We start from the raw sequence: 24805 nt of genomic DNA, 5'->3' as shown, positions 1-24805 counted from the left end.
CCCTCTACGGCCCAGGCCAGCCCTTTGAATTTGCCAATCCTCGTGAATTTTTTATAAGTTGAATACCCACATTCTCACAAGTAAAACGCGTCTTTTGCGTGGTCATAGCTGTGGAGCGAAAGACGCAAAGTAATATTTTGTGGGAAAAACACAGCCTATTTTACCACTAGACCATAACAAAAACCTCGGTCCCTATTTAGGGCCTTTTTGGGGGGGGGGGGGGGGGGGGGGCATATCCCAGTCTGACATATTTCCCAAAACGGGGTTCAGCTTAGGACCCACTCAGAATGTGATAGGTTGTATTTTATAAGTACAAGACCTATCAACCGGGTACAGTAAGATTTAATGACAAGGAGAGCCAATCCAGACCCTGTCAACATCGGTCATCCCCATACTGTTAGAGGTCACGTGACCTCGCTTGCTTGCTCCCAGTACAATTAGTCTCAGTAGCTAGTTCTCTTCCTTTCCTAACGCAACATGACATTTTCCAGTGCACTACAATTCTCATATTAGTACTAGATCTGTCTATCACATACATTGTTCGTACACCAGCTTTCTGTCAGTTCCTCTGCCTGAAATTCAAGTACCGCCTTCCTAATCGGGATAATGCACTACCTCCAGCTTTCAGACCCACCAGGGCTCGCGATAAAAAATAATAAAAAAAGCTCCCATGAAGGATCCTGATAAGGATTTTGGTGAGACAATTGACCATCACTATTTGCATGGCTTTCAATAGCCCCCTACCCATCTCTGTGGCGTGGAAGGACCCTGATGCCTACGTGGAAGCCCTCCTCTCCTTCACCACTACGTCGGTGCTCTTTATGAATCTGTGCGGTGGTGTGCATATGGTCGACTTTCTGACCCGGGAGCCCGACCTCTATACAACAATCTTGCCAGAAGATTGGATATCTTTCTTCGAACAGCATGATATCCAAGACATCATCCGTCTACTCCTACGAGAGGACATTGACCACTTACGAAGCACCGGCGAGCCTTCTGTAGATCAAAGCAGCCGTGCTTGGAATGGAGGAGCATTCCCTCCCCAGAGCCTCTTGGACTACATTTTCAATATCCGTCTACTGACACTCCAGCGAGAAATGTGTATCTCGTCTTCGGAGAAGATCGAATTACCAAAGCAAGTTGCTATGCACATGAACCGAAAAAAAGTACACGAGGTCGAATGCTTTTCTCAACATGTCTCATCTCTGTCAGACACTGTCAATAAGCGCCGAGGTGAACCAGTCACTCACATTGTGGATTTTGGGTCTGGACAGAACTATCTTGGACGCACACTGGCTAGCTCGCCTTATCACAAGCATATCATTGCAATTGAGCGCAAGCATCAGTACATCAGCGGTGCTAAGAGCATGGATATCCGAGCCAAGTTAGCAAAGAACCCGAATGCTCAATATTTCCACAAGAACAAAAGTTCGTCCGATGGCTGCAACGGAACTACGAAAGTGACTATTTCTGAAACGACGGGTACCCCTCAACCAACGATAGAGGCCTCGCATGTCTCAGATCTTGCTTTTTGCCAGATTCTGGGCGAGATTAGCCTTCAATCTGACGAGCTACTCGGGTCCCCTACCACAAGCCCATTACGAGAAAAGCTACCCACGCCAGAGCTCCATACCCGCGGCACTCTCAGCTATATCGAGCATGAAATCCAAGATGGCCACTTAGAGCCCATTATCGACCACATCATCCATCCATCCCCTCCTAGAGTTGCTGATGGGAAAGGGAAAGAGGAGAGCGATGCTAGATTGATGGTCGTTTCCCTTCACTCTTGCGGGAACCTTGTTCACCATGGTCTACGATCCCTGATTCTAAATCCTTCGATTGTGGCTGTCGCTATGATCGGTTGTTGCTACAACCTGTTGACAGAACGCCTCGGTCCAACCACACATGACCTCCCTATCCTTCAATCCCTCCACCCTCGACTTGAAGAGACAGGAACATCATACGATCCACATGGGTTCCCTATGTCTAAATACTACGAGAATTACCGAAGCCCTGGAGCAACGACCGGTGTGAAGCTTAACATTACAGCTCGTGCACTGGCCGTGCAAGCTCCATACAATTGGGGCTTCAGTGACAGTGAACTGTCCTTTACCCGCCACTTCTTCCGTGCTCTTCTGCAGCGTATCCTCGTTGATCGAAATATTCTTCCTAAGCCGTCTGTGCCGGAAGACGTCCTCTCCGACGGAACTTCCCCAGAAGCTAGAACCAACTCTATTATCATAGGATCATTGCCTAAAGCTGCCTTTAAGTCCTTTACTGCATATATTCGTGCTGCGACGATCAAAATGAGTCGAGACCCGATATATGGTTCGCAGGTCCAGGAGCATATTGCTACTCTCACCGATGACGAGATTCACCGCTATGAGACTCAGTACCTCCACGCAAGGAAACATATGAGTGTTGTGTGGAGCTTAATGGCGTTCAGTGCTCAACTCATCGAGGCTGTCATTGTTGTGGATCGGTGGCAATTCCTTCGTGAACAGGACTCGGTCAAAGACTGCTGGGTTCAACCAGTGTTTGATTACAGTAAGAGTCCGCGTAATTTGGCAGTCATTGGACTAAGAAAGTGACGAGTTGTGAGAAGAGGAGCTTTCGATGTGCGTTACATGTACAGGAGCTCATAGCAGAAAAATATACAGTCAATGAAGAAATAAATCAATCATCATGGAGGGGTAATCCCTTCAGAAGCTAGAAAGCGTTGAATCACTAACTCCTCAATCGCTACGGTGTCGATACTAGCGCCGTACTCACTTGGGTATAAAGCCTATGCGAAAACATCAAGATTTGTAGATTTCAGTCTACGCCATGTCGTGGTTATTCCACCGTCATCTATGCTTACACCATGTTGGATATTGGATGAAGAGTTGATTCAATTGTGACACTTTCAGCTTAACCCTGTCTTTGATTGTACCTGCGCGTGGTTGTATATACAATCTCTGCTTCTCCCCCTCCACTGAATAGCCTCAGCCACTTCGGCTTCAAGGTGAAAGACCCGATGCTAGCTTTCAACTCGATCTTAGCTTGACATTAAGCTTAAGTGTGTGATTTCTCTGAGCCTGCCTTTTCAGCATCGGGAATATCTCCCTGCTTTGCCTGAATATTGTCCTTTTCTGTCATGCCATAATCTGTCTCAAGCTCTTTTCGCAAAGGCACCTCTTTTTCAAGAAACACCAATATACAAGCAAGACCACAGAAAGCAATCGATATCTCCCAGACAAGCTTGAGGGAGTCAGAAAATACCCCGATAACTTCGTCCTTCACCGAGTCACTTAGGCTGTCAATGAATGTATTGGACGCGTGCTGGTAGGCGTGACCGTTGGAGAGTATTTGTCGCACAGTAGCATCTGAAATACGAGATGCATATTTGTCAAACTGATTGTTGAATATGCTAGCGGGAATAGCCACGCCCCATATATTGCCAAAGCTCCGCATAAATGCCCAGCTTGCCGTGGCTGCCGCCTGGTCCGACTCAGCAAGAGGGGCCTGGAAGGCAGGAAGCAAGGTGTTCAGGATCATTCCAGATCCCAGCGCGGCGATGATTTGAAAAACGATCCATTCCGCATCGGAGGAAAAGCGGTCGAGGTGGGCAAACAGGCCCATACCCAGTGTGAGGATGACAAAACCAGCCAGGTGGAGGGCTTTGTACTTTCCAAACTTTGAGAGGATTATAACTGCAATTATGGCGCCAGGAATCGCAACGAGGGTGATAGGAAGCATTTGAACGCCTGCTCGGGCTGGCGAAGACCCCAAAATGGCCTGGAAATAAACCGGAATGAAGAACAGCACCCAGTAGAGAAGAACTGTGAACAAGAATGTGTTGATGAAGACCACGAGTGAGGTTCGATTCTTGAATAGGCGGGGTGGTACCACGGGCTCGTAACAGAACTTGGATTGTTCGAAGACCATAAACAAAACTAGCCCTGCAAGTCCCAGCACCAACGGCACGATAATCCGCCACGAGCTCCATGCATAGCGTGAGCCCCCGTATGTCAATGCGCAGAGCACCGCTGCTGTAGCCCCCATGATGAGGACATTGCCGATATAGTCGATGCGCTTAATTTTCTGGGAAAAGGTGGTATCGCGCTGATAGTGAGTGTGTAGAAACAGGAACAGAAGCACCAGCGAAAACCCGCCAACAGGCAGGTTGATATAAAAGACCCATCTCCAAGTGGTTCGTTGGACAATTATTCCACCTACAAACGGGCCCATAGAGCTGCCAATAGAATACACGGTGAGCACGATGGCGATGAAGTTTCCGCGCTCACGTAATGGAACAAGATCCGATACGATGACATCGACGATCATGTTGATGCCACCACTTCCAATCCCTTGAACGGCGCGTCCAATGATGAGCATGTTCGCGCTATTTGCGCCACCACAGATGCCGCTTCCCAGGGTGAAGACGGCGACGATAAACATTGTTAACCATCGACGACCAAAGACATTCGCCAGCTGGCCAAATAGGGGCTGAACCGCTGCACTGGAAAATCCCCAGAAAGTGTCAGTTTCAGACTCGGGTCACTATGACTGGCGATGGGAGATAACATTACCTGGTTAGGAAAAAAGCATTCGTGATCCAGATATAGTTTTCGCCAATGTTCAGGTCCTCCACGATTGTTGGCATTGAAGTCGAAACCACTGTATTCTCAAGTGCCCCCAGGAGACCAGTCACACAGAGCGCAAAGATGATGGTCCAGAACTTGAAGCCTCTTCTCATTGGCAGAGGTTTGGCGGTGGCTTCTCCACTGCCATCTTCCTCTCGTCGGCCAGTTTCCTCTCGCAGTTGGGGCTCCATATCCACTGTCATGGTTGGGAGAAGTTGTAAGAGCAGAGCTATCTTATCTCTAAAGAGAAGAAAAGGAGAGAAAAGGTATTAGCACTCACTGGCCTCTGTACAGAGCTTTAGTCACTCACCACCTTATATGGCTGCTTGTCGAGAATATTTGACTATTTCGGTACCTTTAGGCCTTTCAGTTCATATGTTTAATATGCAGAATGATAGACAAGATTGGAGTACAAAGAGACAACGATTGTTTTGAAGAAAATGGGGCCCCTCCGACGACGAAGAGACAATGTGGCCGACCTTTTCGGAGCTTTATGGTTCATCTCTCCGATTCGGACTCTGTCATATCCCTGGATTTGATTTATGACTCCCATAGACAGTGGCCTTTCGTTGCCAGTAATATATTTATTTGCATGTCGATTGTATTGGCCCCCTGTGAACTGTGAGTTCGCAAGGCTTGTAGGAAGATAAGTATCAATATATCAGTACGATACTACGTATCCCTCGCATCATAAAATCCCCGAGCTAGGGTAAGGTTCGGAAAATTCCGAAAGTCAAATATAATAACCGGGGGTGATATTGGCCCGGGATCCGTTAACTTCTTTAATGGCCCTAGGAGTAGGCCCTTGACCGTGTTTTAATTTTTAATTTTGGAATAAAAGAGTACACGTACATATGAACCTAAAAGGGGGTAAGTAAGATGCTAGGCTATTTTGACAGAAAGCTGGTGTACGAACAATGTATGGTATAGATGACCAATGTTGAAGACTCTAAAATGACAAAACCGGCTATTTCAACAAACTGTGCGGACATTGATGACTAACTGTAATATGCACTTTTGTATGGTATGTCAGGTACCCAATGTCACATGATGTTTCCGGTATAATACCTGGTTTCTGCCATGTATTCTGACTTGGTATTCGACATATTTCAATGAGGTTAACCCAGAAGTCTGAGTCCGGGAGTGGGCACATGGAAAATCCATATGGTTATATATTACTGATATTAAGAGGAACTCCACATTGTTAGCTGAGACAAATTGAAAATTGTCAGACTTAATATTTTAGGTGAACCCCTCTATTTCATAAGTGCAGTGTTTCAGCGTTGAAATAGCAGAGTAAGGCGCGGATAATTGAGTCAATTGAGGCTGGTGACACCTTTAATATGATGACAAATTCATGTCCACTGAGACGTTTAATTTAATCCGATGACTACATGTAAATCAGAGGAAAGTAGAAGAATGGTCTTTGGTCTTTGAGATTGAATGTGGTAGGCGCAACCTGATTAAATGCGCCAATCACGACCCCTGCTTTTCTGTTCTGTTTTCTCTTTTCTTTCGCCCCCCGGCGTCATCCTGCGACCTGGGGTCTGCCAACTCCAATCTAGCTCCAACTGGCAACATTTCGGTGCTTGATGTGCCCTAGTAATCGTGGTGCTCACCAGATATTCAAAGCCGCTGATATTTTGATTCCATATCTGTCTCTATAACCCCTTTGAAGGTCCATGTCACCCTAACCACCCCGCACAATGTCAATGTTGTCACGAGAAACTCACGCGCAATTCCCGAAAAGATTCGCCTGTGATAGATGCAGAGAGCATAAGCTCCGATGTCCTCGTGAGGGCCAGACAGGCCAGACCTGTGCGCGGTGCCTCCGCGCCGGTGCCCCGTGTGTGACAAGCAATCTGCGGCCTCTTGGACGGCCTGCGCGGAAGACCACCACGAAAAAGAGCCATGGACGGGAAGGACGCCCACGGAAGGCTCTGAGAGGCCAAAGCGGTACTGCTGACGATGAAAACAACTTTTTATTTGATACAGATCCCGCCCAAAATCCCGTCAATCTGTTTGGCGCCACTGAGAAACGTCCCGGGACTAGGAGACCCGATCTCCCTTCACAGGATCCAGGGGTCTTCGACGCAAATGGCCCCGGCCTTTTTGGCCTTGATCCGGAAATTCTCTTGGGCCTGTCGGGGGTGAGCGATGATTTTCTGGGGGCTGGGCTGTCGAATGGCCAAAGCCCCTTTGGGGTTCCCTCGCTGAATGACACGCATTTCCTCAGACCGGGCGATGTGGAGAGTGGATATGCCGATACCAGCAATAGATCCAGTGCTCAAAGGCAGTATTTCAGGGACGAACCCAGCCACAGACTAGATCCCGACTCCCCGGGAGCTGCGGATCCTGCCAAGCAGCCACGGAAGACAATGAGCAGCGCTGATACCACCCAGAGGTTGTCTGTTCTGATTGCGTCAATGGGCAAACAACTAGACCGACTAAATACCGCACCTTGGAGTGTCACTCTGGTCAATATTGTGTGTGTTAACCAGAGCCAGGAGGCCGCTAATTCCAACCCGCTTGGAGAGGTCCTTCAAACCACCTCCGAGTTTGTACATGTCCTCCAAACCATCGCTCTCAAAACTTCCCCTACAGACCAATCGGGCTCTAGATTTCAGTCACAATACTCAGATCCCGCCACGCTATCATCATCGGCGGTTGACATACACTGCTCTCGCTTGACTGCAAATCTGAACAACGCCGTGCAGCCGCTTCATATCAGCTCTTCGCCCTTTGTCCAAATGTGCACCTCTGAATCCATGAACCCCCCACCCTCCGACCATTTTAAACCGGATACCCCAGCCGCTCTTGTGATCCTTACCTGCTATATTCAGATTATCCAAATCTATGATATCCTCTTCTCGCGCGTTTACGAGTCTCTGTCTGAAATGTCGCACCAGTCCATCTCATCACTCCAATCCGTACCGGGCCTCCAGCTTGGAGGATTTCCTGTGCAGTATGGGAATCTGCAGATCAAGATTCTCGTTCAGGTGATTATGCATCTTCTAACTCACATCGAGCGCTTGATGGGAACATCCGCGGAGTTCCGTCTTGACACTTCAAGGGGCACCAACGATGGTCTTTTCAGCAGTTCGGAGCTTACCCCGCTGTTTCGGATGGTCATGAGTCAAACAGATGGCGAGGAGAGTGATGGGATGGCTGTTGGGTATATTTCCTCGCTCAGAGAGAACATGAAAAACATCCAGCAGATTTTGGAACAGAACAATTCTCTATAGATCTGTACAGCTGTTGCATTGTCTCGTCGATTGTATTTTGCCCTGTTGGGTTTGACTGAGCCACCAGACGCGAATGAGATTTTGATATCTTGATGTCCTTCTCCCAATAGATCACATATTTATTGATCAGTTCCATGTCGCAGGCTCACTTCGCCGGAATTCGTTCTGTAGAAATTGCACTCCCTGACCTTGATAATCAAAAGTAATGTGTATTTCTTGTACCTTTGCCGTTTCTGATTACTATTTAATGCATTAGTATGTTCAAGTTGGAATAATTCAATTATTTATATATACCGTCAATATCGATCAGCCTCTTCCTGATACATCTTTGAATGCTTTTCCAAGTTCTGTTACGAGCCCGTGGTACCACCCCACTATTCAAGAATCGAACCTCACTCGTGGTCTTCAACACATTCTTGTTCACAGTCCTTCTCTACTGGGTGCTGTTCTTCATGCGGGTTTATTTCTAGACCATTTTGGGGTCTTCGCCAGCCCGAGCAGGCGTTCAAATGCTTCCTATCACCCTCGTTGCGATTCCTGGCGCCGTAATTGCAGTTATAATCCTCTCATAGTTTGAAAAGTACAAAGCCTCGACCTGGTAGGATGAGAGGTCCCGGTACGCTAGCACGCTGATGGTAGTATACTTTCACCGAAGACAAGGGAAGGTGGGAAATATCGGCGCGAAGCCGACTCATTGGGGCCATGGCGATGCGCTAGTTGAGCGTCATGCCTCCGACCCTGAGAGGCGGAAATAGCTTTGACATCCTTTGAGCTTTTGTCGGGGCACAAATTATCCGAGAGTCAGTACTACAGTCGGAGTGAAATCAGATTGATTAGCCAAGAGAAAGACCCTGCCCTACGGTGAAAGTAATACGGTTTTATACCTCTACGGGTTGTGGCCATCTCCCCCTAGAAGGAGTAGGGCTTTGCCCACAAGTAGAGGCAGCGCCCTCACATGACTAGAAACGATTGGATTTTGCTGAGAAATCCGGGACACATTAACTAGTCCGTTTCTGATTACAGATCAAAAGGTGGATATGTCAAGGTTGAGAGGGTTCGGAAATAGCGACGACGCGGGTAGCAGTGTCAACCGCGAATTTGATTGGCTACCAGGAACTGTCTATAGCAGTATAGTACTAGCAGTGTACATTTATATATCCAACTGAACAGCACCTCCTATATCCTCCTAACATAAAGATTTCAATTCTTTAATTGCTCTTAACTATTTTTCCATTATTTTACCCGATTACCAGTTCATTTACCATGTCTATCACCGTCGGCATCGCGGTTACCACGGGCAAGTTCGCTCGTCTTGTCGGGAACCACCTGTGCAAATTTGCAGTTTGTGCCAGAACGCCTCCAAGCTCCCTCAGCATTTTCGTGAGTCACCCCGCGTGACTATCGTTCAAGGCGAGTCGAGCGATCTAGAGACACTTCGTTCTTTTGTCGGTGGGTGCGACGTTATCATCTGCTGCTACCTGGGGGACAACAACTTCATGGTCGAGGGCCAAAGGTTACTGGTAGATGCATGCGAGCTGGAAAACATTGGCCGATACGTCGCCAGTGACTACTGCCTGGACTTCACCAAGCTGGCACTTGGACAGCACCCCGCTAAGGATCCCATGAAGCACGTAAAGGCATACTTGGATGGGAAGAAGAATGCAGAATGTGCACGTTATGCTCGGAGCATTCATGAAGACGCTCTGGAGTGGATACCTTGGACCCCCAGATCCCAAGGAGATCAAGTTCTCGTTCTACGGGGATGGAGATGAAATTTGGGAATCTATCACCTACGAAACTGCAGCTGAGTATGTCACTGTCGTTGCACTGGACAGGAATGCAGTTGAAATGCAGCACTGTGAGTTTACCTCGAGGGGATTGGTTTCCTGATGTCTTCTGAATGCTAGTGCCGTACTAGTTAAACCCTCTCGTGACAGTCCTCAGTAACCGCAAATCAATCAAGGAGATTGCCAAGGAATTCTCTCAGGTGTATGGCCTGGAACCTAAGGTTGAGCCCTTGGATCGAAGCAGGACCTTTTCAATACCATGCAAGCCGTGTTCAACAAAGATCCAACCAACATCTTTGCTTACCTTGCCATGTTGGTATCGCCCTAGTATATAAGCCCATGTTTTTTTCACATCAGCTAACAACCCCCAAAGGTTCTACCAATTCTACTGCATCAACGGTCAAACCTACTTGAAAAAGTATCTGGACAACAAAAAGTATCCACAAGTCACCCCAGTCACTTTCAGAGGGTTCCTTGAGGGCGTCGGGTACATGCTATCTATGGGTGGTACATCGAAGATCATCTATGACAAGTCCAGTGGTCAAAGGTATGTCTACGCGAGTTCTTCAATGCGGATCATGACAAACTAATTATCTCTAGGCATATATGTGAGTTCAAACTCCTATCTCTATTCGACGAACTACAAAGCGGGGGGTTGATCATAACTACTTCCTATACGGACTCATCCGATGCACCAAGAGCCGATTTTATCGGAAAGGAACGCCGCCCGACACGACAGATTAGGTCAAAAATATCAACGCCTGGACGTAGTGAATATGGAAATAACCATAGCGGGATCCAGTGCGAAGTTTCTACTATTGAAATAGAAGTGTACAGCAAGGGATATAATATCCTCATTGAAAAGCTCGGATAGCCTACGCAGCGATACAAGTGCCATGCGAAAAAAAAAGCCCCTTTTCCGGCATTATTAATGCCTGGATGTTTGATTATCTACACACACGTATGTATATAGAACGGTTCTCTACCGAAAGTACTACGTTAAATCGCCTTCACATACATTTAAACAGGCATCCCATATAAAAAGACTTCTAGATGCCCCTAGTGAAGCTGGCACACGCTAAAGATGCCTTGTGGTCTACTTATTCCAGTAAGACGGTGCCTCCACTCTAATTTATCCGGTGACCCTAGCAGGAAGCTGAAAATACATGGTACAAAGAAATCAAATCCGAACTTGCAACTCACTGTTATGATCTCCATTCCGGTTGGACTCCGGAAGACCGTCTTCCAAGGGTTTGTTCGATATCCACGCTGCTTGTTCGTACGTGCGAGTATCGTCCGTGGGAGAGCTCTAGTGACCGTGTGTTCATCCCTTGCACTGAGTCCATGCGCTTTTCACTGGAAGACGCAGTTTTGGACAATGTCAAGAGGGATATACCCGTGAAATTGAGTAGAAATCCACATATCATTGAGATGATACTCGTCCAGTTGCTAGTGTTCAGTCCTTGGTAAAAGATAATGGAGGCGGAGAGAGTACATGTTGTAAAACCAACATAGTACATCGCGTTTACTCTGTCAAGAGTTGAGTATATTGTCTTTGGCTTATCGGAGATAGACAAGAAAACTTACAGTGATGCAGGAAATTGGCCCATCGCCTTATTTAAGTAGTTCATCTGGGTCAGGGTGGTCACTACCAGAGCCAACGCGAAGACATAGGTCGAGGCATGGGTAAATTGGTTGTCGCCGCCCGCAGTGAGCTTGACTGCAATCCCAAACGCCTTCACTGACATGACGGATATGGATCCGACCGAGGAGCAAATTGAGATATAAACCAACGGATTTGTTCGCCCCTGCACCGGTGCGACTTTCCAGATGATGTAAATGGCGATTATTGCAACGCAAGCGCAATAGAGAAGAAAGACTAAAGATGTGTCAGTAGCTCACAATCCAAGTCTGGGAAGGGTCGTTGACATGGTTGAATTGCCAGATGCAGGATCTCATCGACAGTCTCAATTTCCTTGTCCCCCGGCGCATGGAGCACCAACAGCACTGAGCCTAGAAGGCAGGCGGCACATCCGAGTTTCCCAAGAACATTGATCTCTTCCCTAAGGAAATACGAGCCCATCAAAGCACTAGAAGTGATTAGCGACAGTCCACTGGTGGAATCCATCATTAGTCGGCTGACTCACCCAATGAGCACGCTCAACGCCCCAAGCGGCGTTACCAGCACGGCGGGAGCGAATGCATAGGCCGCGGTATTCATCAATTCTCCGGTCACCACTACAATGATGGTCTATTAGCCCCTAGCGATGTCCGTCCTGTCCGAGAGCATACGCATGGTTGTTCCACACCACCACACCGGACTTCGTATGTATTCAAATCCATCTCCAGTGAACCCATATTTCTCGGCTGCTTGTATAAGACCCTGGTAATTTCCATATCAGATTCAGGGATGCGCTGCGATTGAAGAAGCCCAGGATGTTGACCAGGCGCCGAACCTTCTTAGTGACGACATAGCTTGAACCTGCTCATTGCGATAGTCAGTATGTCTATAAAGCGTCTTGAAAAGGAAAAGGTGACACAACCAATTACTGTCGCGGATAGTATTGCCAATGTGAGGCCAACAAATCTGGGCGGAAAAAAGAAAAACTGTCAGCGGGGAATAACAAAGAACCGGGTATCAGGCAGCCACCGTTTGAACATACTTATCTTCTACCTTTCCCACCATTGTGACCTTTTGAGGTTTGATTAAAAAGAATGAGGCATAGACAGGAACCAGGAAGTCGAGTTGTCAACTGAGAATGAGGACGAATTCACAGGTTTCAGCTTGTCGAATCCCAGCTGTGCGTCAGCACTAGTACCAGCACTAGTACCTTTGTAAGCAACGCCAAAGCTGCTCCACTATCAGGTTACAGTGAAAATGATTGAAGGATATTGTTCTAAACTACTCCGTACGGAATATATTTAGAATAATGTGGATCGGTGATCTCCATGTGGACTCTTTTCTCAAGATACGAACACGCTGTTCAAGCCATAAAGCAAAGGATTGGTTGCCTATGCAAAGACATTTATTAGCTATAACTATGTAACTTCTAATACCCCACGCCATATCGTTGTCAGTCTATCGTGGCCTTTAGACCATATTCAGATGTTGAATTCGAGGCCTTGTTTCACCAACTCATCCTTCCATGTCTCCCACCCTTGGTATAAGGAAGAGTCTCCGTTGGATGGTTTCACACTTTTCTTCTCAATTTCTTTGCCCAGGTCCTTGGCCCTTGTAGCCCCAGAAGCCATGAACCTACTGTGGTTTTCCTGTTTCAAAGGTTAAAGCCCCACTGGGCTCAACGACATTCGGATCTACCTTATTCCGAATTGTAAAAACTGACCAACTGAGTTAAAGTGAGGCTGGCACAAGAAAAGACCTCTGAGGGATGGAAAAGACGTCCTTCCAACTTCTTGTAGATTTCATCACAGACACGATGTCTGATATAGACTATGACATCATCGGAATTTTAAATATAACGATGTAAGCGAAAGGGCAATTGTGACAGGAAATGCAGCCCGGCTTCATATATGCGATGTGTATACTCTCCTTTCCAAATTGCGCATCGCCGAAGCTAGTGATATATCTCACAAACGGACAAATTGGTCGAGACGAATCCACATATTGCGGGGTACATTTATGGCTCTATGAAGCCACCTTCTCTACATAAATTGCTTAATTAGGACGCGCCAAGTTTAATAACACCCAGCTAGACCTCCGCAAAGCCCATAAATGGGCCCGGACCCTAGGCCGTAGGCCCCTATAAAAACCTATATAGACGCTAACAAAGCGGACTCTATAATCGTTATATTACGACCTTCTACCAATCGTATAAAGTTCAAATTTTAAATTTAGAATAAAGGGAATAGTATAAGTATGTATCTTAATTTTAAACAAAATCCGATCGGTAAAGGTCGAGATATAACCGAAAAGGTAAATGTTGATATTTTGATATTAGATATATATATCTAGGTTTTATATGGAAGCACTACTACTTTCTAGTAAACCTCTATAATTTTAAAAATTTCTTAATTAACGCGTTTTCTCGTATCTTTTTACGTGATATAGAGAGAATACTAGTAATTAATTATTAATTATTAAATTTAATAAAATATTACCTTAGGGATTAGGGTAAGAAACGGACGTAAAATAAAGGGGGGTTCAACTTACCTTAGTATCTAAATTCTCGGTATATATTGTTTAGGGCCTATTTGGGCCCCTATTAACCTATAGTAGGCTCGAGGTATAAGCCTATAGCCCATCGATAGGCCTAAGGACCGGGCCCAAACCCAACCTATTTGCGGGTTGGGTTGGGCTGGGCTTTGGGCTTTATAGGCTCTGCGGAGGTCTACACGTAACCCCGGTGTCGAGATTTCAATACCAGCGTGGATGTTGCGATAGGAGTATTTCCAACACTCCTCATCGCTGTACTAGGTACATCTGAAATATCGCTCAAAGCACGGCTGGCGGATTGCTTGGTGTTGACGTTAATCTCCTATGGTTCTTGTTTGCCTACGCTTCTTGTTTCTTCTTAGGCCCTTTTTTTTTTTTTTTTTTCTCTCGCAAGACACATAACCAGGAGAGTTGGCATCGTCCACTATTTATCTTTTCTGTTCATGAGGCATTAAACCGCCTCATCTTCCATCGAACAGTTTCCTGGTCTAGCGGTTATGATTTTCCGTTAACAATTGCTCTTCTGCAAGTGTTCCGGAAAGGTTCTGGGTTCGATTCCCAGGGAAACTATTTTTTTGTTAGATATTTTTATATCTAACATCTCCAATTCCCTTGCACATATGACATTTATTCTATGACTCAACTTTATCCTATTATTTTGGCATTGGTACTCTTTTTGTGTGATTTTTAAGGTTGGTGGGTGGCGAATTATAACAATGCAGCAAAGTGGCCGAAAAATATATATTACGCATGTATCTCGAATGATCGACATCCTATCCAACCTAGTCATGTCTCTTTCTGGTAGTCTTTTTAGTAGATTTTGTTTTAGATATCTCCCGAGCGATATATCTGAGATATTAAAAAATACAAAATCTTAAAAGGTTCGCGTGGCGGTTAATAGACACACACATAGGCTCTGTGATAAGAACAGAAGCTACCACGAGTACGGGCCAACTACTAATCACGCAGATAATGGTAGAAATTGACATGGAGACAAAAAGGGGCTTCTGGTCGCCTTGGTGTTTGTGTAGGAAAGACATAACTTCTTAGTCATCTCCAACATGGTGGCCCTTCACGATACCGTATACTCATCCACTGCTGGGGGTCTCGCCAGCAAGAACCACCCAATCTCCAAAGTTATCCATCTTTCACCCCCCCCCCTTCTTTACCACCGCCTCCACAACCATTGTCCCACGCGCCCCCAGAACGTGGGTAAATCTTCCTCTACTCTGACTAATTCACGCAGTGGGGACCGTACGCGCTGGAAGACGTATGGATGGCTGCGGCCGGGGTGACGGCGAGACTTTCCAGAGAAACTGCCAAACTTGTGTTTGGCAATTTGGTGTTCGCACAGGGCGAGTTGCTCGTTCAGCTCCCGTTGCATCTGCTGTAGGCCACGGTAGGTAACCAGCAGCTTGCGGAGGTCATCGAGTGCTGGCTTGCGCTTCTTCCTAGCCTTGATGGGAGAGACATGTCAGTTGCTGAATAGAATATAGTGTAATTTAAGGGAAGGCTAGGCCTCACCTGCGAGGATCCATGCTCGATTGAGCGCTTTCTCTTCCGCACGCTTGAAGGCTGTCCTAAGTCAGTTTGTGCACATATATTAGTGGAAACTAGGATGGAGACTCACCAGTGGGGGTTGTTCATACTCACTCCCGCTGGCATCCATGTTGTTTTGTGTGGGGATGCAAAGAGATATGTGAACATAGTAGAACGTAAACTAGAGGCGATATGGCAATCTGGGATAGTTTTATACCGTGATACCGCAGGCACTGACTACACTTGGATATTTAAATAGCCATTGTGCATATTATATAGGTAAAGAACTTAGGATGTTATTGAGTGAACAAGGACACTTTGTTTGATTGATAAGAAGGACAATGAGGATTCAAATGACAATAAGAGATTGTATAAAACAAAAAACTGAATAACGACTCTATTGAAAAGGGATATTGTGTGCCTGATATGAAAAACAACCCATCCAATTTGAATTAAACAAGATCGAGAGGCACATAATAGAAAAATGAAGAACAACTGATAGATAAGTGAGAGACTTACTAAATTAACAATGAACAGAATCTTTAGGTAAGAACAGCTGGTCGAGGGTAGCTAATGAGGCCACGGCCGAAAGGCCGCGATATCGTTTAACTAGAACCTTTAAAGAATAACATTGCTAGTCCGGGATTCCACTCTGTATAACTGATAGATGGAAGACTATGGCACAATGTCTCTGTCAAGTAGCTTTGAATGTGGGTGTATATTAGTCTAAGCCCTATAATAGCCCATCTAATGTAATATCCAGACTCTGCTTAATTATATCATGCTGCCGCACTTGAAAACAAGGCGAGAACTTGCCAGTCTGAACATTGACCGTGTTGAAGATCCTTTGGTGGTGGAAGGCAGAAAGTGCTAGACGTATTTCAGGCTCTCTAATCTTTAAGCTGTCGTCCTAGAATCTCACCCATAGCCAAGTAAAGGACACCAATATTGCCATCTTTGATCTTCACTGAAATCCCTTGCACCCTCCGCTCTAAGACATCTTGTTTGCTCACACCCCCGAATGGCAAGTCCATAGCAGCCATCCGCTCCGAGCTTCCCAATCAGCAGGCCTTGGAATGAACTTATGAGAATTGTACAGAACCGATTCTCCCGGCGTCGTGGTGAATCCACTCTAAATCTAAGCGCGCTGCACAATCTCCGAGAGAGGAGGATGTCCACCGCAGCGGAGATCATCCTCGGGAGTCGAGACTTTCAGTAACATACTCCGGGTACGAGCGATATGGCGCTCCTTGCTGCTATTCGAGGCGCACATGAAGGCCAGATCGGCGTCGTGGAGGTTAAAGTTTTCCACTGCGCCCGTTTCGAGGATTGCTAGTGCCTGTGCGGGTTTGGCTGCTGAGCAGGCGAGTGTCATTCGATATGGGTCGCCGACTGCATAGAGAAGGTTGCCTGTACCGTCGGTGATGGCTGCATGGACGCTGTGCCTATTTTCCACGACGCCGCCGCGGTCTGAGGCGATGAAGTCGGTTGAGATGATTCTTCATATTTTGGATCGTGTCTTCTGTTATCTTCTGTTGTGGCATTTTGTGACTTTTTGAGGGTTTTTTGGGGGTATTCGGAGACGCCCGTGGCGATGTGTCGTTGAGTTTCGACACGAGGTGAGAAGAATCCACTACTTTTTGTCTATCGGAACAAAGCCTGAAAGATACGAACGGTTGTTGGTATCTTGTCTAAATAGATCACGTAGATTGTGTATTGTTGTTGATCATGTCTAAAAATGATATCGCTTAACGACGCCGCCGTCTAAGTGTATGAAATGCAAGTGTAAATCCCAAACGCTGAATGACGCTGATAATCCGAAATGTAGAAAGAAAGAAAGGCTGACAAATGACACATGAGTAGCAGGAATATGTTCAAAAATGCAAATAAATGACTAGAAGCTGAACAGACCAGTGCGCTTCTTGCCGTAGGGGTAGACAACCAAAGCCGCGATAAACAATCCGACTGTGATACCGATCGCGACTTGGATCATGCCGAATCCAAGACTGGCAACTGAAGTTTCGGAGAGAGCGCCAGTACTTGTACTGGTCCCATTGTTTGCGAGGTTCTGACGAACCTCGTCGGCGTATTTGATGCCAGCGATCAAAGACCCACTAGAGGCAAGGCCAGAGGGGACCAGCACAAATATACCAGGAAGAATGGCGGTGGCGGCATGGCCATGCCATAACCGACTGTACAGATTGCCTAGGACACCAATGGTGAATGCGCCGACGGTGTTGGCAACTTCTGATTGGGTGCCGAGCCTGGTGGTACTGAAATAGTTGGCGACGTACCCGGACAAGGCGATGAAGACCATAACGGGCATCTGCTTCAATTTTCCGTGGTTCACAATGGCCAGGAAAACAGCGTAGACAGCCACGAACGGGAATGTGCGTGCATAAACCGACCCGTAGACGTCTAGCCCTGAACACGTGGATGCAGATGTTGCATTGCCATCCATCAGCCCGTAGATCGTAGTCCCCACTGTGATACCATAGCCCAAGAAGAGGGAGTAGATAATCGCATACACCATTCGGATCGAACCAGCGATGATTTGGTGAGATTGCAGTTCCAGACTGCTACAAAGGACCATAAATCCAGGGAGAATCAGAGCGATAGATGACTGTGCCATGGCGGAGAAGCAGAAAAGTGGTTCAGATACACCATTGCGGGTAACCATAATGCTACCAAACGCGCGAGCGAGGAAGGAAGTCACGATAGCAGCAGTAACCTCGAAGACGTTGGAGTAGAGGGTCGACCGTGGCGCGAGAACGTGTTGCATTAGCCCAACAATGCAACCGAGACAGAAGATGATGGGCATATCGATCGGTCGCGCCTTGAAAGCGAACGGGCCGACAGTCGCACTAGCAAGACCGTACACCAAGACCAAGATCCATTTGTTGAATCGCGGCTTGCGCTGCATAATTTCGTCCAGTTCTTGAGTTGCTTCTTCAACACCGATAAGATCGTGAACAACATTCTTGTAAACATTGTGCGTATCAGCTAGGCGACCAAGGTCGACTCCTTGCACCATTCGCACGAGCTTGACTTCAGCTGTGCGAGTGGTAGGATCGTCAAAGGACATAATCATGCAACCGGGCAGGTATAAGAATTGGCCCGAAACTTCCAGGACCCGAGCGGTCATTTGCATGTATTCCTCCAGACGATGAGTGGGAGCACCATATCGCATTAGCGCGCGGCACAACTGCATGATGTACCGTTGACGAGCAATGATCTCTGCGATATGGACGGTGACACGGATCTCATCCTCCAGACGGGTCTTGCGCTTGCTCTTCTTCCGTCTCTTCTGCACACCGGGAGCAGCCTCCGCCGCAGCCGGCAGACTGGCTGTGCTGAGGTTCATGGAAGCATTGACCAGCGAGGAGGTGGACCGATGGGCCGATTTCTTGTACCATTTGAGCTTCTCTTTGCGTGGGGTAGCGGCGCCAGAGGTTGGCAAAGACGCAGGGATAGGGGGTGAGAGGGAACCCTTCTTCGGGGTGGAGATACCAGAAGACACCTGCGTGTCACTGTCGGAGTCATCCGTGATGACACTTTCCGCGCGAGAATAGCCACCCTGGGCGGCCTGGAGCTTCAGCAGCTGCGACAAAATGCCGCTGCCGCCGTTGACCCCACTGGATCGTCTGCGCTGCGTAAAGGCGCTGAACAAGCCCTCGGGAGTTGTTTGTCCCGACCGCTGATATGCGCTTTGAGGTTTCCGTTTCCGTAGCTGATCCTGAACCACGGTCATACTGCGAACCAAGCGATGAGCCTCGGCGCTCGGGGGCGGCTCGATAATATTCTCACCAGTCTCCAATGCGTGCGCTCGGTCGGCATCATGGCGCGCGCGTCGGGCCTGCAGCTCCTCGAGGGGGATACCGCCGTCAAAATCGTCTGGAATGTAAGATGCGTTGAGCGGCTCGCCCTCATCCGTGGGGCGACCGAGGCGTTCGGTGAAACGGTGAGTTTTTTGTCGCAAGTTGTGCCCGGTAGCTCTGAATCGGTCGCGAGCCGAGGTGGTCCGGTCCATTTTACCGAAATCATGTTTCTCTGACTCGCCGAACTGGTCTGGGGTGCGGACGTTGGCGAGGCCGGAGCCATTGCGGGAATGTGCGGGGGCTGGCGGGGTGATGGTTCCGGATAGCGGGATGTCGTTCATGTCTGCGGGCGGCAGTAACGGTCGCGACGAGGGATGTAAACCATCTTCTTCATTTCGGCGCAGACTCATTGAGCGAAAACGAACCCTATGATGGGATCGACTGCGAGGGCGCATGCGTGGCTCAAGCCCGACATCATATTGGGTGGCATCGACGGTGGCCTCGCGCTCGAGGCTATGGCGATCACCGGGAATGTCAATGATTGGAAGAGGGTATTCTGCGTATTCTTCATTTGGGCTGGGATGTGGGTTGATGATGCCCGACATGAAGGGAATTTGAGTGAGCCCAGTGGCTCGGTTGGAGATTAACCGAGAGCTGCAAGCCGTTTATGCAAGGCACAAAGCACGAACAATAGGAAGTCACAGTAAAAAAAATAAAATAGAAGATGAACAGGTTTGAAAAAGGATAAAAGAGTAAAGAGTAGAATAAAAAGAAAAGAGAAAAGCTAGAAAGGCTAGAAAAGCTAGAAAGGCTAGAACAGGATTCAATGGCAAAACCAAGGAATTGCACAGAATTCCCTCACGGATTCAGTTAGGGTCTTTGGGATAGTTAAAATAGTTTAAAAATAATAGATAAAGAGCATTGAAAAGGAAAAGGACTAAAAATGAGAGTCTAGATCTTCTAGATCTTTTTTAATGAAATCATAAATCATCTAGGACTTTATATGCCAGATACTTCACTTTATATGCCTAACCTTATTAGCTATTAACCTCCGATGGAACATCCATGGATACATGCACACACTCACATATCCCCTTCTATCATTCGAATAGAATTCATTCTAGAGTTTCTAGAGTACGTACTACCGGCACATCAGTGGCATCAGTGAGGTGCTGTGGGTCAGTATTGTGGCGATCTTGTTTTGTCCAGTAAGTGGTTGGCACCGAGCCATCCGCTATAAAATAGGTGGGTCGTGCTTCCTTGGAAACTCCATTCTTATACCGACTAGATATAGTGCATAGTTATAGTGCGTATAGTTTATAACTTCCCTTTTTTTTATATGGTTTTGTTTTATTTTCCTCTTATTTTCCTCTCCCTTATCTCTGGCACACAAAATAACCCCTTAGGCCGCGTTTTGGTTCTGCCTAAAACGTCGATCCTGACCCACGCCTTGGGCATTCGTGATTTCGCAGCCACCTCCTGAGATAGAGTGGAGTGGAAAGGATAGTCCCTTTGCAAATCTGATGCCATGATCCACTGTGATATCAAAAGGAAAGAGAAAAGGGTTGGCGAACAGACAACAAACTTATAGATAGAAGTAGGGACCCACTTAAAAGACCCTCGGGATTCACGTAGAACATTACGAATCGCCGAGAGCTCATGGCCCACGCCACCCGGTGGAGTCCCAACGGAAAATGGCGTAAATCTGTGCAGTTGCACATGATTCCATTTAATCTAGGGGTCGAGACCCCTCTATCTTCTTGATCCTCTATCATACATGCTACCTTGTACAACATATGCAGTAGCTCTGTTTTCAACTCTTGTTTCCTTCTTATCGGACTACTGTCGAGGTCTGACCGCTGCAGATTGGAAACGATCCATTCACAAACCTTGGAAACCCTCATGTTGAAGTATGCCGCGCATGGACGCCACGCAGCCCAAGGGACGAGGCACAAAGAATGTGGTCCGGGCTGCTCACGGGCTGCTGTCCACCAATTGAACAGGCCTAGTCCAAGTAAAAAACAAAAACAAAAACAAAAACAAAAAAAGCAAATCTAGAGGCAGTCAAAGCTTAACTGCATAGTGCAGAGTATTTGGTGGAGTGGGCATCCCTATCAGCGATAGAGATATGATTGCGAAGTAATTGTCGTGGCAGGGTATCCCACCTATAATGAGAGTCCAGGCGCAAAGAGACGCCCTAGTGGGGAATATGGTGGTGAAACTTGTTATAGGTATCTCAGTTCTGTTTGATCAATAATGGCAAGTTGTGTTCGTATTCGCAAGTCAACCATCAATCCACAAGTTTACCATTGGTCAGAGCCACAATGGATCCTGCGGTGATAGGGGTTGCCACTGCCAAAAGGAGGCAAAGATAGCTGAACGAGAGCGAAAGATTAGAGTATGAGGATAATTGTATAAGAAAAAAGAACAGGAACTGAGAGTGATGGGATATAAAGTTCTAGTTCAGAGTGAGATGATCTGAAGATGATCTCCAGCCCTAGAGAGAGATTTCAATCCTTACGCTGCCCACATATAAATTACCAAAATTACAGACCTTCCCATTTCCATATGTACCTTTTGTATGATATTACTAGTAAAAGGTACTTCTTTATGTAGGGACGTTTGCGGGATCGTGTAATTTTAGTAACGAATTCTGAGACTAGTCACCTTCGCAAGGTTATCATTCTTGGAGGAAATTCGCCACGTACTACGTGTACTCAAGAGTATGAAGATGTTCATAAGCATACTCATCCAAGGCCAAGGCCAAAAATTTCCGTTATCCAGCAAATCCCTAGGGTCATGCGTGAACGCAAACTTAATTTTGAAGACACTCGGACGGAATAGGATCTCAACATCACGTATTACGATTCGGAAGCAGTCGATACCGACCCAATCAACTTGGTGGGGAGAATGTTGAAGGTTAAGTTCCCAAATCAGGTCGCAGCGATACCATTGTTAACCATCCTCATCGTCTGGGGAAAAATCAATCTTCAATCCTCCCTAAGTTGAGTGGCGGCATGCTTGTTTTGGCGAGTATACTAGCTGAGCTGTCGGCATAATTATGACTTTCAGCAAAGAATCAGTTAATAGACCAGACGAAGCGGCCTAAGTCGTGCGTAAGATCTTACCTAGGGATGTCCTACCTTGTTTCAGCAGTATTGTCTGACATCTAAATCCAAAGAGCTTCCTATCGCGAGAAAGTTGTTTGCAAATAACCGGTTGGCTGGGTATCCTGGCAGGTAATCGTGGCCCTATCACCTCGGAAGATATCTTCCTGTTCGAGTCTCGTCAGCAGGGCATGGTCGATGTCATAAACGAGGAGAAACCGGGAGCAGGACCGTCGAGTGGCTGTCAGCTATTGTTTGATTTTTTAAGGGTTTCCTACAGCTCCTCGAGGGAGGGTGCAGTCAGTGTAGTAGCGTTATCGGGAACAACCAACTCATCGGTGGAATGAGAGCAATGATTCATAGAGTTCAAGGAGGGATCCGACAAGCCATACGACCTCGGAAGCCCACTTACTTGAGGAGAAAATCATCATCGTGCCTTCCTCATCCGGAAATTTTGGTTGATGGGGTCCGTGAAAGCGCAGTACGTGGGATACGAAGAGCATGAGGATTCGAGCAATATATTGAGTGTTCTGTTTGGTAAATCATGAATGTTGCATAGATGCTGGTAAATATCGCGCCAAAGGAAGGTTATCTTAATACTAAGCAACGCCGACATTCGAGAGTCATTGATCTGCGACTAAGCCTGATTGGGGCAGTTAAGGTATTGGGTGTAGGCATCTCGGAATCTTGCTATGCACATCCCAAAAGCCTACTTCACCTAGGAAGTGCTTATGAGTTGATTATCACGCCATAGTCTGCCTAAAAAACCATGTAGGTGGGAAATCTTTGCTGAACGGAAGCCAATAGGACCTGGATTGGCACACACGTTTAAAAACCTGAAAATATCAATGGTGAATCTACAACCGCCGTGAATTTCGTATGAATTGGAGTGAGTACAACGCTGCATGGACTACGTGGACTACGTGGAGTATGTCGACTCGGATCGACGTGTCTGTGTAACTGATAGCCTCGCCAAGTTTAGGTCAAAGTGGATCTGTCTTCTTGCAGAGAGTTTCAGGGTCCCTGGTCGTTCGTGCATATCGCCGAAATGAAGCCGAACAAGTTGAATCCCTTTTCTGCCGTGGTTTATTGTTTGCCACAAAGGAAAATATAAAGTGTCGCAGGCAGACATGACCCTCATCATGGCAAGTTGCAGTGATTCTTGATGACAACGGCGACTTTTGCTCTGCTTAATCTGTCTACCGCTACCCAACAGAATGCCACTAAGATTGTTGTGTCTCCATGGCTGGGGGACGAATCAGAAGGTAAGCTACATATGTACGAAATGTGCTAATAGGGGGGTGATGGTGTCCTAATAAACCAATAGATTCTACAGTCGCAACTGAGTATGCAATCTCCTGCTCAGGTGACGAAACACAAACTCTAATCAAATAGGTGGGCTCATGCATGAGCTCCAACGCGACAACACCGCGACCTTCTCCTTTCTTGAAGGTGACGTCGATTCAGCTCCCGGGCCTGGAATCGCCGGTTACTATGATGGTCCGTACTACAGCTACTATCGTTTCCCACGCACCTTTTCCCACGAGGACAGTGATGAGTCAGATATCTTGGAGGCGTACGAGCAACTCAGTGAAACAGTTGCCTTGGAAGGTCCGTTCGATGGGGTTCTAGGCTTCTCCCATGGCGGTACATTGGCTGCGGGATTCATGATCCACCATGCCAAGATGAATCCAAAGGAGCCTGCGCTATTTCGATGTGCAATCTTCATTAATTCCCTCCCACCCTTCCGTATGGAACCTGGGAAGCGTCCTGTCGTAGATGAAGGATTAGAGGGGGTTATCTCCATCCCATGCGTGCATATTGCTGGCGCCAAAGACCCACTCTTTGAATACTCAATGACCCTGTATCGACTCTGTGCGGCGAGATGTTCGACATTTGCCGTACATGGAAAAGGTCATGATGTCCCCAGTGATGGAAAGAATGTCGCCATAATTGCTAGTGCAATTCGAAAACTGTCTAGTCAAATCTTGTGAGACCAGATACCGAACTAAGGGTCTTCGCTTCGGCTGTGCGACAGGGGCAAATGTTGAGTGAGGAAAAGTCTGTTGGAAGAGGGGAGTAGTATGGCTTCGGTTGTGGAACATAGCGTGTAAGATGTTGTAATGGTATATTGCAGATTCTTCGAAGGAAGAAATTTTGTTTCAGATCGAGACGTTCACGGGCTTTGAGTTTTGTTTTGCCGTTGAGGGTTGCACCCGGATACTTACCTACTTACCTCGCTGCGAATTGAGGTGAAACCTTCCCATATATCCCGATGTAAACTGATCACTTTGATACAGGAAAGCCCACTGCTCTCATGAGATATATGGTTATCGCCTGGCGTCTAGCAAACCGAAAGCAACAATGTCGCCACAAGTTAGCGTCAACTCCCTAAAAGCGACTACTTCGGAGGATGAGCTAGAAAATATGGCTACAGATTCCTGTGCACCGATAGCAATTGTGGGAATAGGCTTTCGGGGACCAGGGGATGCCAAAAGTGTCGAGAAGCT

At 47.0% G+C, this 24805-nt stretch overlaps 10 protein-coding genes across 10 annotated transcripts; 4 read left to right on the top strand and 6 right to left on the bottom strand.

Annotated features, from left to right (window-relative positions):
- Positions 1 to 722: 722 nt before the first annotated feature.
- N7537_003286 (uncharacterized protein) lies at positions 723 to 2591 on the top strand (the record flags this gene model as incomplete). The annotated part of the gene is made up of 1 exon (XM_056894344.1): positions 723 to 2591. One exon carries the CDS (start codon positions 723 to 725, stop codon positions 2589 to 2591), a length of 1869 nt encoding a protein of 622 aa, XP_056759339.1.
- Positions 2592 to 3054: 463 nt separating this feature from the next.
- N7537_003285 (MDR family MFS transporter) lies at positions 3055 to 4828 on the bottom strand (the record flags this gene model as incomplete). Its single annotated transcript, XM_056894343.1, has 2 exons — positions 3055 to 4501; positions 4572 to 4828. The coding sequence occupies 2 exons, from the start codon at positions 4826 to 4828 to the stop codon at positions 3055 to 3057; spliced, it is 1704 nt and encodes a 567-aa protein (XP_056759338.1).
- Positions 4829 to 6331: 1503 nt separating this feature from the next.
- Positions 6332 to 7870, top strand: N7537_003284 (Zn(II)2Cys6 transcription factor domain-containing protein; the record flags this gene model as incomplete). The annotated part of the gene is made up of 1 exon (XM_056894342.1): positions 6332 to 7870. One exon carries the CDS (start codon positions 6332 to 6334, stop codon positions 7868 to 7870), a length of 1539 nt encoding a protein of 512 aa, XP_056759337.1.
- Positions 7871 to 9133: 1263 nt separating this feature from the next.
- N7537_003283 (NmrA-like family protein) lies at positions 9134 to 10531 on the top strand (the record flags this gene model as incomplete). The annotated part of the gene is made up of 6 exons (XM_056894341.1): positions 9134 to 9171; positions 9213 to 9538; positions 9600 to 9728; positions 9808 to 9859; positions 10031 to 10204; positions 10258 to 10531. The coding sequence occupies 6 exons, from the start codon at positions 9134 to 9136 to the stop codon at positions 10529 to 10531; spliced, it is 993 nt and encodes a 330-aa protein (XP_056759336.1).
- Positions 10532 to 10862: 331 nt separating this feature from the next.
- On the bottom strand, positions 10863 to 12343 carry N7537_003282 (uncharacterized protein; the record flags this gene model as incomplete). The annotated part of the gene is made up of 7 exons (XM_056894340.1): positions 10863 to 11187; positions 11245 to 11536; positions 11587 to 11747; positions 11805 to 11895; positions 11950 to 12040; positions 12208 to 12244; positions 12321 to 12343. The coding sequence occupies 7 exons, from the start codon at positions 12341 to 12343 to the stop codon at positions 10863 to 10865; spliced, it is 1020 nt and encodes a 339-aa protein (XP_056759335.1).
- Positions 12344 to 14996: 2653 nt separating this feature from the next.
- Positions 14997 to 15500, bottom strand: N7537_003281 (uncharacterized protein; the record flags this gene model as incomplete). The annotated part of the gene is made up of 3 exons (XM_056894339.1): positions 14997 to 15287; positions 15356 to 15406; positions 15462 to 15500. The coding sequence occupies 3 exons, from the start codon at positions 15498 to 15500 to the stop codon at positions 14997 to 14999; spliced, it is 381 nt and encodes a 126-aa protein (XP_056759334.1).
- A 603-nt stretch (positions 15501 to 16103) lies between these two features.
- N7537_003280 (L-asparaginase II) lies at positions 16104 to 16413 on the bottom strand (the record flags this gene model as incomplete). Its single annotated transcript, XM_056894338.1, has 2 exons — positions 16104 to 16240; positions 16293 to 16413. 2 exons carry the CDS (start codon positions 16411 to 16413, stop codon positions 16104 to 16106), a joined length of 258 nt encoding a protein of 85 aa, XP_056759333.1.
- A 95-nt stretch (positions 16414 to 16508) lies between these two features.
- N7537_003279 (uncharacterized protein) lies at positions 16509 to 16745 on the bottom strand (the record flags this gene model as incomplete). Its single annotated transcript, XM_056894337.1, has 1 exon — positions 16509 to 16745. One exon carries the CDS (start codon positions 16743 to 16745, stop codon positions 16509 to 16511), a length of 237 nt encoding a protein of 78 aa, XP_056759332.1.
- Positions 16746 to 17264: 519 nt separating this feature from the next.
- On the bottom strand, positions 17265 to 19793 carry N7537_003278 (threonine/serine exporter family protein; the record flags this gene model as incomplete). The annotated part of the gene is made up of 1 exon (XM_056894336.1): positions 17265 to 19793. The coding sequence occupies one exon, from the start codon at positions 19791 to 19793 to the stop codon at positions 17265 to 17267; it is 2529 nt and encodes an 842-aa protein (XP_056759331.1).
- Positions 19794 to 23512: 3719 nt separating this feature from the next.
- N7537_003277 (putative DUF341 family oxidoreductase) lies at positions 23513 to 24289 on the top strand (the record flags this gene model as incomplete). Its single annotated transcript, XM_056894335.1, has 3 exons — positions 23513 to 23560; positions 23623 to 23641; positions 23691 to 24289. 3 exons carry the CDS (start codon positions 23513 to 23515, stop codon positions 24287 to 24289), a joined length of 666 nt encoding a protein of 221 aa, XP_056759330.1.
- Between the last annotated feature and the right edge of the window lie 516 nt (positions 24290 to 24805).

Source organism: Penicillium hordei (genome assembly GCF_028827395.1).
Source record: "Penicillium hordei strain IBT 12815 chromosome Unknown utg000001l_segment0_segment0, whole genome shotgun sequence".
Classification (NCBI taxonomy): Eukaryota; Fungi; Ascomycota; class Eurotiomycetes; order Eurotiales; family Aspergillaceae; genus Penicillium; species Penicillium hordei.
This window is presented reverse-complemented; position numbering and strand designations above follow the sequence as displayed.